The sequence below is a fragment of the Quercus suber genome, unplaced genomic scaffold (assembly GCF_002906115.3).
Source record: "Quercus suber isolate HL8 unplaced genomic scaffold, Cork oak 2.0 scaffold_547, whole genome shotgun sequence".
Classification (NCBI taxonomy): Eukaryota; Viridiplantae; Streptophyta; class Magnoliopsida; order Fagales; family Fagaceae; genus Quercus; species Quercus suber.
The window spans coordinates 276,884-289,096 of record NW_027069995.1 but is presented as its reverse complement, the minus strand read 5'-3'; the positions used below and the strand labels follow the sequence as shown (position 1 = coordinate 289,096).

The 12,213-nt window shown below is 31.4% G+C and overlaps 1 protein-coding gene across 1 annotated transcript; it reads right to left on the bottom strand.

Moving 5' to 3' along the window:
• Positions 1-2,570: 2,570 nt before the first annotated feature.
• Positions 2,571-9,523, bottom strand: LOC111992310 (alpha carbonic anhydrase 4-like). The gene is made up of 7 exons (XM_024024182.2): positions 9,192-9,523; positions 7,712-7,929; positions 7,224-7,330; positions 7,002-7,107; positions 3,947-4,105; positions 3,788-3,841; positions 2,571-2,791 (listed from the first exon to the last, which is right to left on the bottom strand). The coding sequence occupies exons 1-7, from the start codon at positions 9,295-9,297 to the stop codon at positions 2,705-2,707; spliced, it is 837 nt and encodes a 278-aa protein (XP_023879950.1). The 5' UTR covers positions 9,298-9,523; the 3' UTR covers positions 2,571-2,704.
• Positions 9,524-12,213: the final 2,690 nt, after the last annotated feature.

The window sequence follows — 12,213 nt, the reverse complement described above, 5'->3', positions numbered from 1 at the left end:
CATTTTGTTTATATATATAGTTACTTATTTAGGCAAGATGTTAGTAATTGCATGAGAGATCAATAGTTCAATAATTGCTTGGTTGAATAAATTAAAAAAACATGTAGGTGATAGCATTGATAAGAGAGCTATTGTACAATGATTTCAAAATATAGAAACTCATAGAATGAAATTTTAAAATTTTCTATATTTGCGAGTTTTTATTTTTTATTTATTTAATTTTTTCCTCCTTGTTTGTGATGTTGATTTATCAAGTTTTATTTTTATTAAATTTAAGTTTTATTTTTTTTTTAATGATCATCCTAAAAATAATTCATAGTGCCACCACGAAAATAAATAATTTAAGTTTTTTAATAAACACTTTCTTAGACTTCATGTCCACGGTTAACTAAGGAGGTCAGCCACTCAGCCAGTAGCCGTGGACATGAAGTCCAAGAAAGTCAAGTTGTAACCAAGTGATCATGTTAAACCTGGAATGCTCCTTGTAGCTTTAGACTTTTTTTTTTGGGTGAATTTCGTTACCACCATGGTGATAGCATTTTGATAAGGTACCTGACGTGAGGCTTCTCTACTTTGAAATGTGAATATGGCCTTTGACTTTCAAGCTTTCTTCCTTTATGCACCTACATGCAGAATTAGCTTTGCTCCATCCCACTTAGCTTTTAGGCCAAAAGTTGTACTTTCCTCTTCACTCTTCAGATGGAAGCTAAAATGCCATTTCCACCACAGGTCCACTTTCTTTAATGTCGCTTCAGCAAACACACCATTCTTTTCTAATAGCATGTCAGCACCACTTTCTGTAGGCACATCATATATATATATATATATAGGAATGTCAACTGTGGTGGTTCCATCATCTTTTTTATCGCCATGAGCACATTGAGCAGATTCGCATGGTGCAAGGCTAAAGTTGCATCTCCTAGCGTGGTTTGTTGGCAACCTTTAGATGCTTTGTGATACTTGTTCACATTGATTTTGGCTATGCCATTGGCGAAGAGGAAGGAACCTTCATCAGTGAGGTGCAGGGGTCCCAAAAATTTAAGCTATTAAGATATGATAAATTTAATTATTAAATCACATACTTCTAACATTCAAGAGGTTCCATTATTGTTATTAAAGCTAAAGCTCATGTCGAAGTCCGATTATCTCAAAGCATGGAGATTAGTTTGTAGTGCTGCTATGCTTAGTCGAAGTAGGGCAAGTAACGTGCTTGGAGGGAAAATTCGAAGAGGTGTAGCCGAGTCTTGGCTTGGGTCCATATGGGAGGATGATAATAAATGAGAGACTTTCTTGTACCTCTATGCAAATTGGACCACCTTAAGCATGTGTTCAGCTGTGAGTTTCTTGTTTGTCAGCCAATTCGGTGTATTTGTGTTTATCAAGAGTAGTTTCGACGAGCAGTATCCGGTAAGCAGTACTGCTGGCTGCCTTGGTACAACAAGTTTGAGATGGAACAGTGTGAAGATATCACTTGTCATGCCGCTGTATGAGCTGGCAGCCTCCAGTGTAGTGTTCTTGCGACCAACGCAAGTGAAAATGAGAGTTACAAGTTGTTACTGCTTCTTGATTCAGCAAGCTTAGTACTTTGAGCTTCTAATGGAAGGAAAAGAAAAGAAAAAAGAGGTGCTCTGCCAATAGTCTTTAATAAAAAGATGTTTTCGGTCACAGGTTGAACTTTTTTTTTTTTTGTTAGTTTCAAGGTCAAAAAAAAATTTTACCAGTTGAATTTATTGGAACTGCTAATGGTAAATTGATGATCCAAACGTCAATAAAGTGCATTCTCTTTGTGCTTAATGCCATATGAATGCCCTTGTTGTCAAACAGTTTACGTTATTGCCTCACTTAAGTGTAATTAGCAGTTACAAACAGGAAGTGATATGAGCTGCAACGTAAGGCTTGGACACAATCACCAAGAGTCTTATAGCTCGGAAACATAGCATGCTCTATTTTATTAAGGAAAACATGGTCCCTCTTCTCCATTGTATTATTGAATAAAAAAGAAAAGAGTGGAATACCAGACTTGATCGATCCTTTTGCATATTATAGTGTCCTGCTAACCAAAACTCTGCAACAAATTTTAGACGTCCTTATTCTGCGTTTATTTTTTCATTTACTGTATAACAACTCTGACAAACATTTTGTGGTTATTTTTCTTTTTCACCTTGGTTCTCCTTCCATTGTAAGAATTAACCTTCTCTAAGAGTTTCCTTTTCCAATTAGCTATCCTGTTTAATTTTCATCATTCACTTATTGCTTAATGTTTCTACTAGCACTCGCTTTCTTTCTTGGGAAAAGAAATACCCTTCAATGTTTTAGAATACTAGTGTTAATTATGCCCTGCTGTGTTTGACAAAGCAAGCATTAAGAATCCAAATAGCCATGAAAAGAAATCCTTGTGAGGAATGAATGATAACAATGTATGCATGAATCACATGGTAAACTGCTCTTAATTTCTTAATTCAAATGGTGTAACATTAACCATTTTTTTTTTTTGGGGAAAAATAAGTGTAACATTAACTTTGAAACTTAACAGAAATGTCAATTTTCATATTTTTATTTCATTTACCTGCTGAACATGTAATAACATCTTTGTTTCAAGAGACACGGAAGGTATTCTAGTTGATGTGTGCATAAGTCTCTTATTTGGAGACAATGCAGTTATGTAGTTCTGGAAGTATTACTCCTATATTCAAAGTATGGAAACCTAAGAAGAAATTTCACTTTCTTTTGGTACGTAAAACTGAACTGCTATTTTTGATTTCTGAGTTGGCCTTGCATTTGACTCAAATCCCTGTAAAAAAGTACAAACCAACAATCAAATTCATACCATGATACCAATGTCTTTGAAAATGAATTTGATTCTTGCTGAAGACAAAAGCAAACACATTAGCTTAAAGTGAGCAGGCACTTTAGAGGAAAATTGTTTCTGTTACATTTCCTTCATCATTTGCTAGTTTTTATATTGTTTCCCTTACTTTATGACTGATGTATTTACTGGTTCTTGCATTAAGTATCTCGAATGATGTGCCATCCGTAGCTTTCCCGAGACCAGCAGTAAATGTTACAGAAGATTCAAACCTATCTACCTTAATACATATTATTGAACAAAAACACACATTATGGATTGGCTTCCCACTTCTCTTTTTAGTTTTAACTTGAAAGCAAAGTAATTATTAATTTTTCTCTTTATTTTGGAAAAAGTTATTCAAACATCAGCAGTTAAGAGTTCCATTAAAATAAGCCAAGAAGCCTGGCTTCATGTGAAAGAGTGAAAATATGTTGGTTAAGAATAAAGCTTCATCTTTGTAATTATCTTTTAAATCTCAGAACAACCATTATGACTTCTTCCAAAAAGCAGGTGATAGCAATCACTTCAACTTTGAAGTGCCTTCTTTGATATATAGGATGTATAACTGTATAGGACTACCATCCACTTCAGAGATTCCAATGTCTAAAAAGACATGTTCATTAAATCAACTAGGATATTGTATAATGAAAATTATCTTGCATCTGAGAGATATTTTTGATTTAGAGATGGTGGAGAGAGAGAGAGAGAGAGGCAAGGTTACCATAATAACTTGTCAATTAGTAAATATACTATTTGTCGAAAAAATTGACAAAATGCTAGGTCAGATTTGGAACTCGCAAGTCATATCATAATCAGATATTTTGTTAAATAACAAAAGCTTATAATTATATCATCATTCCTTAGGGTTAGTCCTGCACATCCTTAATTTCTGTGGAGTACTTAATCAAAATGATGTCATCTCAGTCCAGAAACACTTACATCATGAACAGCTTCCCTTAATTCTCTCACTTGCTCCCTTGAAACTGTCCTCACCTATAAAAGAGAGGCATGTTGGAAAGTGCAAATTCGGAGTAAGAAAAAGATAACAGAACCAATATTGCATTTATTGGTCGAGAAATTGTGTGCTTAGTGAAGGACCTTCTTGAGTATTGTCCAAGTGACACCCTCAGTGCAGGGAGGAACTGTAAGAGAACCAATGTATCTGTAATACTTTCTGCTCCCAAACTTAATCAATCCTGGGTCAATGATCCCCAAAGGTTTCTCTTTTTTCCCAGCTGACTTTATGTGGTGGAACAGCTTTGGAAAAGAAAGGGAGGGGGCATAAAAGAAAATCAATAATCAAGAAAATTCATAGGAAGAAATAATCACATGTCAATCGAAGATTTTGATTCATTCATGAAGAACAATACTCTTCTAATGCATGTGTGTCAAAAGTATGCTATTACTTTTGCATTCCAAACCATTTTTAAATAACCTATAAATGGATCCTTATGGATGCTTTCATTTTCTATATTTCATTGCCAAAGAGATAAAATGAAGGGTATGTAATGACTTCTGGGGAACTTAAAACCTTAGCTCTGGAATGAATACTCTTTAATGGGTGTCATAATGGAATTATTTGGTATGGACAACTATAACGATAACTTCAAGTATTCATAGAAAACCTATGGAAGGTTAGATTGAAGAACTCCATATCTGTGGCTTCAAGGTGCTCCAAAAAGGAGATATTTGCAATAGTTGTACATTTGTAAAATATACTCAAGGACTAACATTGTCACTCATGACAAGGGTGTTTTGGTTTAGACAACACAATTGCTAGACTAGCCTTTCTCGTCCAGCATAAACTAAAGGGTTCTCATTATGATTGTTCACATATATAAAAAAACTGCAGATAGCAGGCATACAATTATCTTTCCGTCTGTTTTAATGTAATAGATTATAGATCTCTTTGAACATAATTCTTATGTAGTGTAAATCTCATTTGATGTAAACTAGATGATATTCCGCACGATACGCGGGCTACTTTACAATTTCATTTGAAATAATTTTTATGAATATTAAAATCTACATATAATACTTAATACTTATTTTATTGTATAATATTTATGTTTGCCCATAACATTGTTAAATACTTTGAAACTTGATTTTTTAAAATTCATAATTTATTTTAAAAAATTGTATAACATTGTAAGATTATAATATATTATAATATTTACTGTTAAAAGTAGATTTTATTTTTCAAACTAATTAAATGATTTTGAAATCTACAAATAAGAATTTAAAATATAAAATACTTTATTATCCTAAAATTATATAAATTTAAGCAACCTACCAAACACTTTCTCAATCACTCTATTCTCATAATCAAATATGGAGACCTTGATCATAAACACCCAATTAATTATCTCAACGGAATTAAAGAAATCATTTGTAAGTATCAACATAAAGAGAACGTGATTAAACAAAGAGAAATTTCCTAAAAACACATTCATTTATCAAAATTCAATTGACTTTAGTTGGGCTTCTGTATCCTTTTAAAAAAAGCGAAAAATACTTTTAAGTCACCATCGATTTTTGTTTTTACCACTATGGCTACATACAAAGAAACCTACAAATTATGAATTCTAACACAAAATTAAAAAAAGAAAAGAAAAAAGAAAAACTAAAAACTAACTTCATAAATAATCAATAAGAAGGTTTCTTTTTCTTTTTATTTAGTTCTAAAATAAAATGCATTTATAATTTTCCCAAACCAAAATCTCAAACACTCAAAGACTCCAAGTGAATCATAACATTCACAAAATCTACAATGCCTGACTTCAACATCAAAATCATAAGTTACCATCACTGAATAAAAAATGTAAGCCCCTTCCTTGGTCATAACCTACTCATATGAGTTACAATCAAATGATACTGCAACGTTGGAGTTATGTAGGTGTCCTTGAAAGGTTGAAGATAAATGACATGATTTTTTTGTCTAAATGTATTTGAGATAGGATGATATGAAAGGCTATGAACATGTGTATATAAAGGAGTAAAAGTGAAAAGGATGAATGAAAATGCAAAGAGTTTTTTGTGTGTGTGAGAGATAGAAGGTCTTGAAACATTGAACCAAATGAAATAAATAGTAGTCTTAAAACATTGAATACAAAATGTAACAAAAATTAATCTTAAAACATTAAACTAAAGGAAATAAAGAGTCTCTACTTTTAAATTTGTTCTTATATCTAATATGGTTTAAGGGTATCTCAATTCTCTTCATAGAGTGTGCTAAATTGCAGAACTTCATGATTTATCGCATGGAGTTTTTGCTTTTATATATATATATATATATATTGATGTGTCACGCAGCTATTATAAAACACAAATGAATTTTTCAAATTGAAATTCTTGGCATTGTTTGTGATGTTAGGTCCCTTTCTACATTGAGCTCTATATTCATTACTGTATTGACAAATTAAGAAGATCACTATGTACTTTTTTAAGTATGTGCATGGTAGTATACATGCATATAATATATAAAAGCATGCATTTATATAAATAATATTTAGCCTAGGTTTGGATAGCGCTTCTTCTTGCTGAAAGTAGAGTTGCGTTTTCTGTTTTTTTTTTTTTTTTTTTTTTCCGGTTTTGTTGACTTTTGAGAGACAAAAATTATTGTGCGTGTACTGTGTGTGAACTGTTCACGCACTTTTCTTGCTGAAAGTAGAGTTGCGTTTTCTGTTTTTTTTTTTTTTTTTTTTTGCCGGTTTTGTTGACTTTTGAGAGACAAAAATTATTGTGCGTGTACTGTGTGTGAACTGTTCACGCACTGTTCATGCACTGTTCACGCAATATTTAATATTAAAAGTAGGTCCCACAATACTATTCACACATTTAAAAATTATTTTGCTACAGTGTTTTCAGCAACAATCAGTTTTTATTAACTTCCAACAACAATAAGTGCTATCCAAACGGACCCTTATATGCATCATATTATGAATGTCTTATGGATATATGCATGAGAGAGAGAATCATAATTCCATTGAAAGGACGGGGACAGGGTGCCAAATTTGTCATAGTTGCAATAACATCCATCTCATAACTATAGTTTTAATAAATAATGTGATGCATTTATTTCTATGGTACATGAATATATGCATATGCATTTATGCATCTCTAGAAGCAGATGAAAAGAAAACCATCTAAATACCTCTGTAAGCAAGGGATCAGGGCGGCCATATTTGTAAACAATTCCAATAACAGCTATCTTGTTAGTAATGGGGTTCATATGAACTATATGGAGCTCCAAGTCATACCTGAAAGCAGAAGATTAGATTTTTGTACAGAAACAAAAGCAATGTTTGGAGTGGGTTGTACAAAAATCAATTTGTCCGTAGATGCATCAAATGAAAAAGAGAAGGCAAACAAAAACCTTGTTCTATTGAATGTGTGCTCAGATGGTGAATGCCAATGAACCTGTAACAGATTGTAACGAGTCCCATTTATGTCAATATATCCGGCATCCCCCTTCCAGATCACCTGATGAAACATCCATTATAGATAATAACATGGTCAATATATTTCAACTCATTTGGTATGTGTGAGTTTTACATCTTGGGAAACTTTTGTGTTTTCAATTATATTTTGGTAGTGTGTAAATGCACGAGTGCAACAAAATTTTCCCATTACATCTTTAAGGAGGTAAAGCTTAGAAGGATCATATAATTTTTCCATGCATGTGATGCGTGTTTCTATAAACAAAATAAGTTGATCATTGAATGGTCCAAGCTGGTGGGTATGCAACTCAAAACATTCATTAGATTAAGCTTGCAAACATAAACTGAATTGGAACATAATAAAAATCATAACTATGAAGAAGAATAACAAAGTATATAGTCTCAGTGGCAGCTGAAAGCTCACCGTAATGTCATGTCCTCTGTTCTTCACAAAAGCCTGAGCTGGTTTGTAATTCCTTTTCAATTTGTTTAAGTTACGAATAACTTGCACCCTTCTGTTCAGAAGATCAATAGGAGATTGCAATTTTCCATTACCACAAGCTTTCCAAAGTGGATCTATGTTGCCCCATTTCGTTGGACCTTTACCAGTGTCTTCAAGGTAAGCAAATGGAGATTCATCCTCTGCAAGGCATGAAAAGATTATTTAAATACAATGATTCAAAGTAGTCATGATCTGATATTTTATGATCTTACACTCTGGCTCAATTGGTTAGAAGTGTGTTAAAACTTCCCATTTTATCTTCCATATCTTTTTTAAGATAAAAAATCAAAATTTTTCTTTCTAAATGTAGCACCAATTGCTATTTTGTCATATCATAAATAGGATGGTTGATAAGTACTGATAACAAGTCCATTTGCGAACATACCCATGGGGCTTCCCCACCCCCAAAAAAGAAAAAAAGGGAAAATTTTTTGGCCCCCCCTGGCCCAAAGAAAAAAAGAGAATTTTTTTTATTAGTTATATGTTTTTTTTTTTTTTTTTAAATTTCTAAAGCTTCACTTCCCGTTCAAAAACTTAGAATCCATTCCTTTTAATTAGCCTAATCCAATTAGCAACTATCAAACTCAAAAACTTAACAAAAACAAAACTTTAAAATAAAAAATAAAAAATAAAAAATCCTAGTTAGCCGAATATTAGAGTACTAGCATAAGGTGTTCTAAACGATAAGTATTAAGTATTTAGAACACTAAATACCAAAAGTACTACTGTATGAGACATTTCAAATGCTATATTAAAATAGCAAAAGTAAGTTTTGGTTTGCAAAAATAAAATTTTTTTTTTGGCAAAAGCTAATGCTCTTAAAAAACAATATTATTTTGTCTTTGTTGCTAAATGATTACATTTTAATATATTAAGAAACAATGATTTTGTGTATTTATCTTGGTTGATATTTTGTTAATACTATATAGATATCTATTTGGAATTTTTTTTTCTTACACTTTGGCCCCCTAGCTTGAAATACTAGGTCCCTAGTGAAGTAAATGGAGAGAGAGAGAGAGAGAGAGAGAGAGAGAGAATCTTATTTTCTCAAACATAAAAAATTAAAAAAAAGGATTGTTTCCTTGTCTCTCTTGGCCTTGGAACCTGATGCAACAAGTAAGAAAGAAGCTAATACCTACTTTATTCTAAAACATTAACCGAAAAAAAGGAGTTGGATTTTGTTTTTGTTGTCTTTTTCATGAGTCCATGCAGAAGATGGAAAGAAAGTAAGAAACAATTCCTTCAAATCTCAAATAATAATAATAATAATAATATAAAAAAAGACCAGTAAAATCGTTATTAGAGTCCGTGAAGATGAAGTGAGACAACATTATGTTTGCATTCCTCAAAACTTAAAAAAAGAAAAACTACAAGACAGAGAGAAGAGAAAGAGATAACATACCCACTTCAGAGTCATCATCTGCAGAGACATTGTAGAGGTGGGATGAGAGAATGAGAGAAATGAGTAAGAGAAAAATGATACTGGGGTTGGTGTGGGAGGAGGTCATGGTTTTTGTTTTTGTTTTTGTTTTTTTGTTTTTTGTTTTTCCTTTTTTACTTGGCCTTTGTTGGTGTTTGTGTTTAAAACTTCTGCATTGCCTATGTTGTCTTTGTGTTCCTTGCTCTTTATGGTGTTGGAGTTGGATTAGGAGTGCATTGATTTCTATTTTCGGAACCCAGCTAAGCTAAGAACCCTTTTAGGATGCTCACTCTTTCCCATGAATGGAATGGTTACGAGGGCTTAACGGGATAAACAACTTTCTTCTTAGAGACTTAGACTTTTACTTGTTCTTCTTTTCTTTTTATTATTATTATTTTTATTTTTAAATTGATAAAACTTTTTGGATGAAATAAAATTTCTTAAAAAAAATTTAACTTCAAATTGGTTTGTAGGAAAATTTTCCCAATCCAAAGGACATAATATAGGGGGATAATTTACATAGTTAATTCATTTTTGAATTTTCATGTCAATCTTCAGAATTTTTGTATTTAGGATTGTATTTCCTTGATTTTAGGCATTTTATAGGATTTTTAGTCAAATCAAAGTTCTATATTTTAGGTGTTATAAGGAATTTTATTCAAATCAAAGGACAATATTTTAGGTGTTTATAAGGATTTTTAGTCAAATCAAAGTCCTAGTAGAATATAGGAGTATCAATTAGAATCAGAATATTTTGAGGGGAAAAATAGTCTTTTGGAGCCTCTAAATAAGCTTGCAATATGTAAAACGAAATTATGATAGTTCAAAATATCTATAAATGTTTTCAAGAGAGAGGTTTTCTCTTTTTAGTTTTTACAGGTAGATTTCAGGTTTTCCTTGTTGATTCAAGGATCTCTGTTTTGTTATGCTAAGACGAGATCTAACCCTTATCACATTTTTCATTCTGTGACAACTACATGGTGATTAATAAAACCATCGTCATGTACTTTTACTCACATGAAATATTTAATGAGTTATAGGACTTGTTTTAGTAATACATTTGAATGGTTTTATGTGTTGGAGGAAAATAGGTTGGATCGTGGGAGGAAAATGGGATAGAGGAAAACTTTTCTATTTCTCAAATTCAATAAGTGTCAACTCAAATGAATATTTATGAGCAATTTTAATCATATTACTTAGTTAATAATTATGGGACCTATTAAAATGATTTAATGTGTTAATTTTTAATTGAATATTCACATGTACTTGTTTAAATGATTTAACGGGTCATATAATTATATACATGTGGTTGCTTTTGCATACAATTATATAATGGATTAGAGAAGATTCTTCGTTGGAAGAAAACTTCAATATGTTTTTCTTTTATTTGGAAACAAAAATCTACAACCTATAGACTTGTTCTAACCAATATTATCAAATTGAAATTCACACAAATTATATATTTAAATTTGATTTGTTAAGGTAACTTTGTGATTAGGATTTGAGTTTCTACTAAGTTGTTTATGGACAATTTTAAGATAAAAAGATTTACCTGGTCTTCCACCAAAAAGTTTTATGGGAGATACAAAGTACAACATTTGATTTTAACAAAAGTTTAAGTTATCAACTTATCATTGCTCATGTAAAGAGATGAAGATAATTTTGCTTGAAATAAAACGGTAATTAATAATCAGTAAACAGGTGCCATAAAAAGTGCCATGATTCATTTTCTTTACTAAACAAGTGTTATAAATTTGTGAATAGTGAAAATGCTGAACATAAAACACTAGGCTTTGACTCTTTGGTGTTTTATTGTCTTAGGGAACTCTTTTTTTGCCATTATTTTCGGTAACGGGGAAATTTTCTTTTTCCTCTGTAACACCTAACATAGTGTATAAATGTATTTAAAATTTTACCTTTTTAATAAATTTCCTTATTGAAAAAAGTCCATTTCGATGTAATGAAATGACCCAAGCTATATTTGATGTGTCAAGAGCCCTATATCTCAACTAGTTGATAAGTTCTACTATTTCTAACGGAGATATTCAATGTTTTAATCTACATCCCTCAATTATTGAACTATATATATATATATATATAAACATAAAAATTATATCTGACATGTTCTTATCTAAGGAAATCTAGAGTGACTTGATTAAACCCAACTCATCATGACTTTGTTTTTTTGTTTTCTTTTTGTTTTTTTTTTTTTTTTTTTTTTTTTTTTTTTTTTTTTTTTTTTTTTTGTACTAATAATTAATTAACTTGAGTTATTTAGAAGTCAAGAGCGTTATTATTTATTTTCTTTCGAAATTAACTTGACTTGGATTCGAATCCCCAACCCCCACTTTTTTTTTTTTTTTGAGAATCAACCCCACCCCCCACTTTGTTGTTAAAAAAAAAAAGACCTTGAAATATCAAGAATTGGGGAACAATTTACCCTAACAATTAGTACTTACATGATAGTAAAAATTTTAATTGAATTTTTTGACTTTGCATATGAATAACTCCTCTTTCCATAATTAATAATAGAAACATTAATTTGTTGCTGGTGTTTGATTATTTTGGTTTTGGAATGAATAAACTACTCAAATTTGTGCTTTACTTTGAATCTATTTGTTTTCCTCCTACAAAGGTTTATTGACTTGTTTCATTTGGGATTGTAATGTAGGACCTAAGGAATTCACTGCATTATTTTACAGTCTACAGCATTGGAGGGTAAGTAAGAGGTTTCAAATTATAATTGATATTAAAAACACATTTATTTATTTATTTATTTTATTTCTCTTCAAATTCAAATTTGTTTTTCTAATTGCTACTACTCTATTGCAAATGCCTCCGGATATTTTTGAGAGATTTGATAGGGACAGGAGTGGCAGAATTGATTCAACTGAGTTGCGAGAGGCACTTTTGAGTCTGGGATTTGCTGTCTGATCACCAGTGGTCTGTTGGCATGTTATCATCACAATTGAGTTGCCAGAGGCACTTTTGAGTATGGTCGTAT

Coding starts and splice junctions, on each gene's coding strand:
- LOC111992310 (XM_024024182.2), bottom strand. CDS start 9,297: ATGACCTCCTCCCACACCAACCCCAGTATCATTTTTCTCTTACTCATT. Junction 4,106..7,001: donor CTGATCCCTTGCTTACAGAG/GTATTTAGATGG, acceptor TCTTTTCCAAAG/CTGTTCCACCACATAAAGTC. Junction 3,842..3,946: donor CTTGGACAATACTCAAGAAG/GTCCTTCACTAA, acceptor TCTCTTTTATAG/GTGAGGACAGTTTCAAGGGA.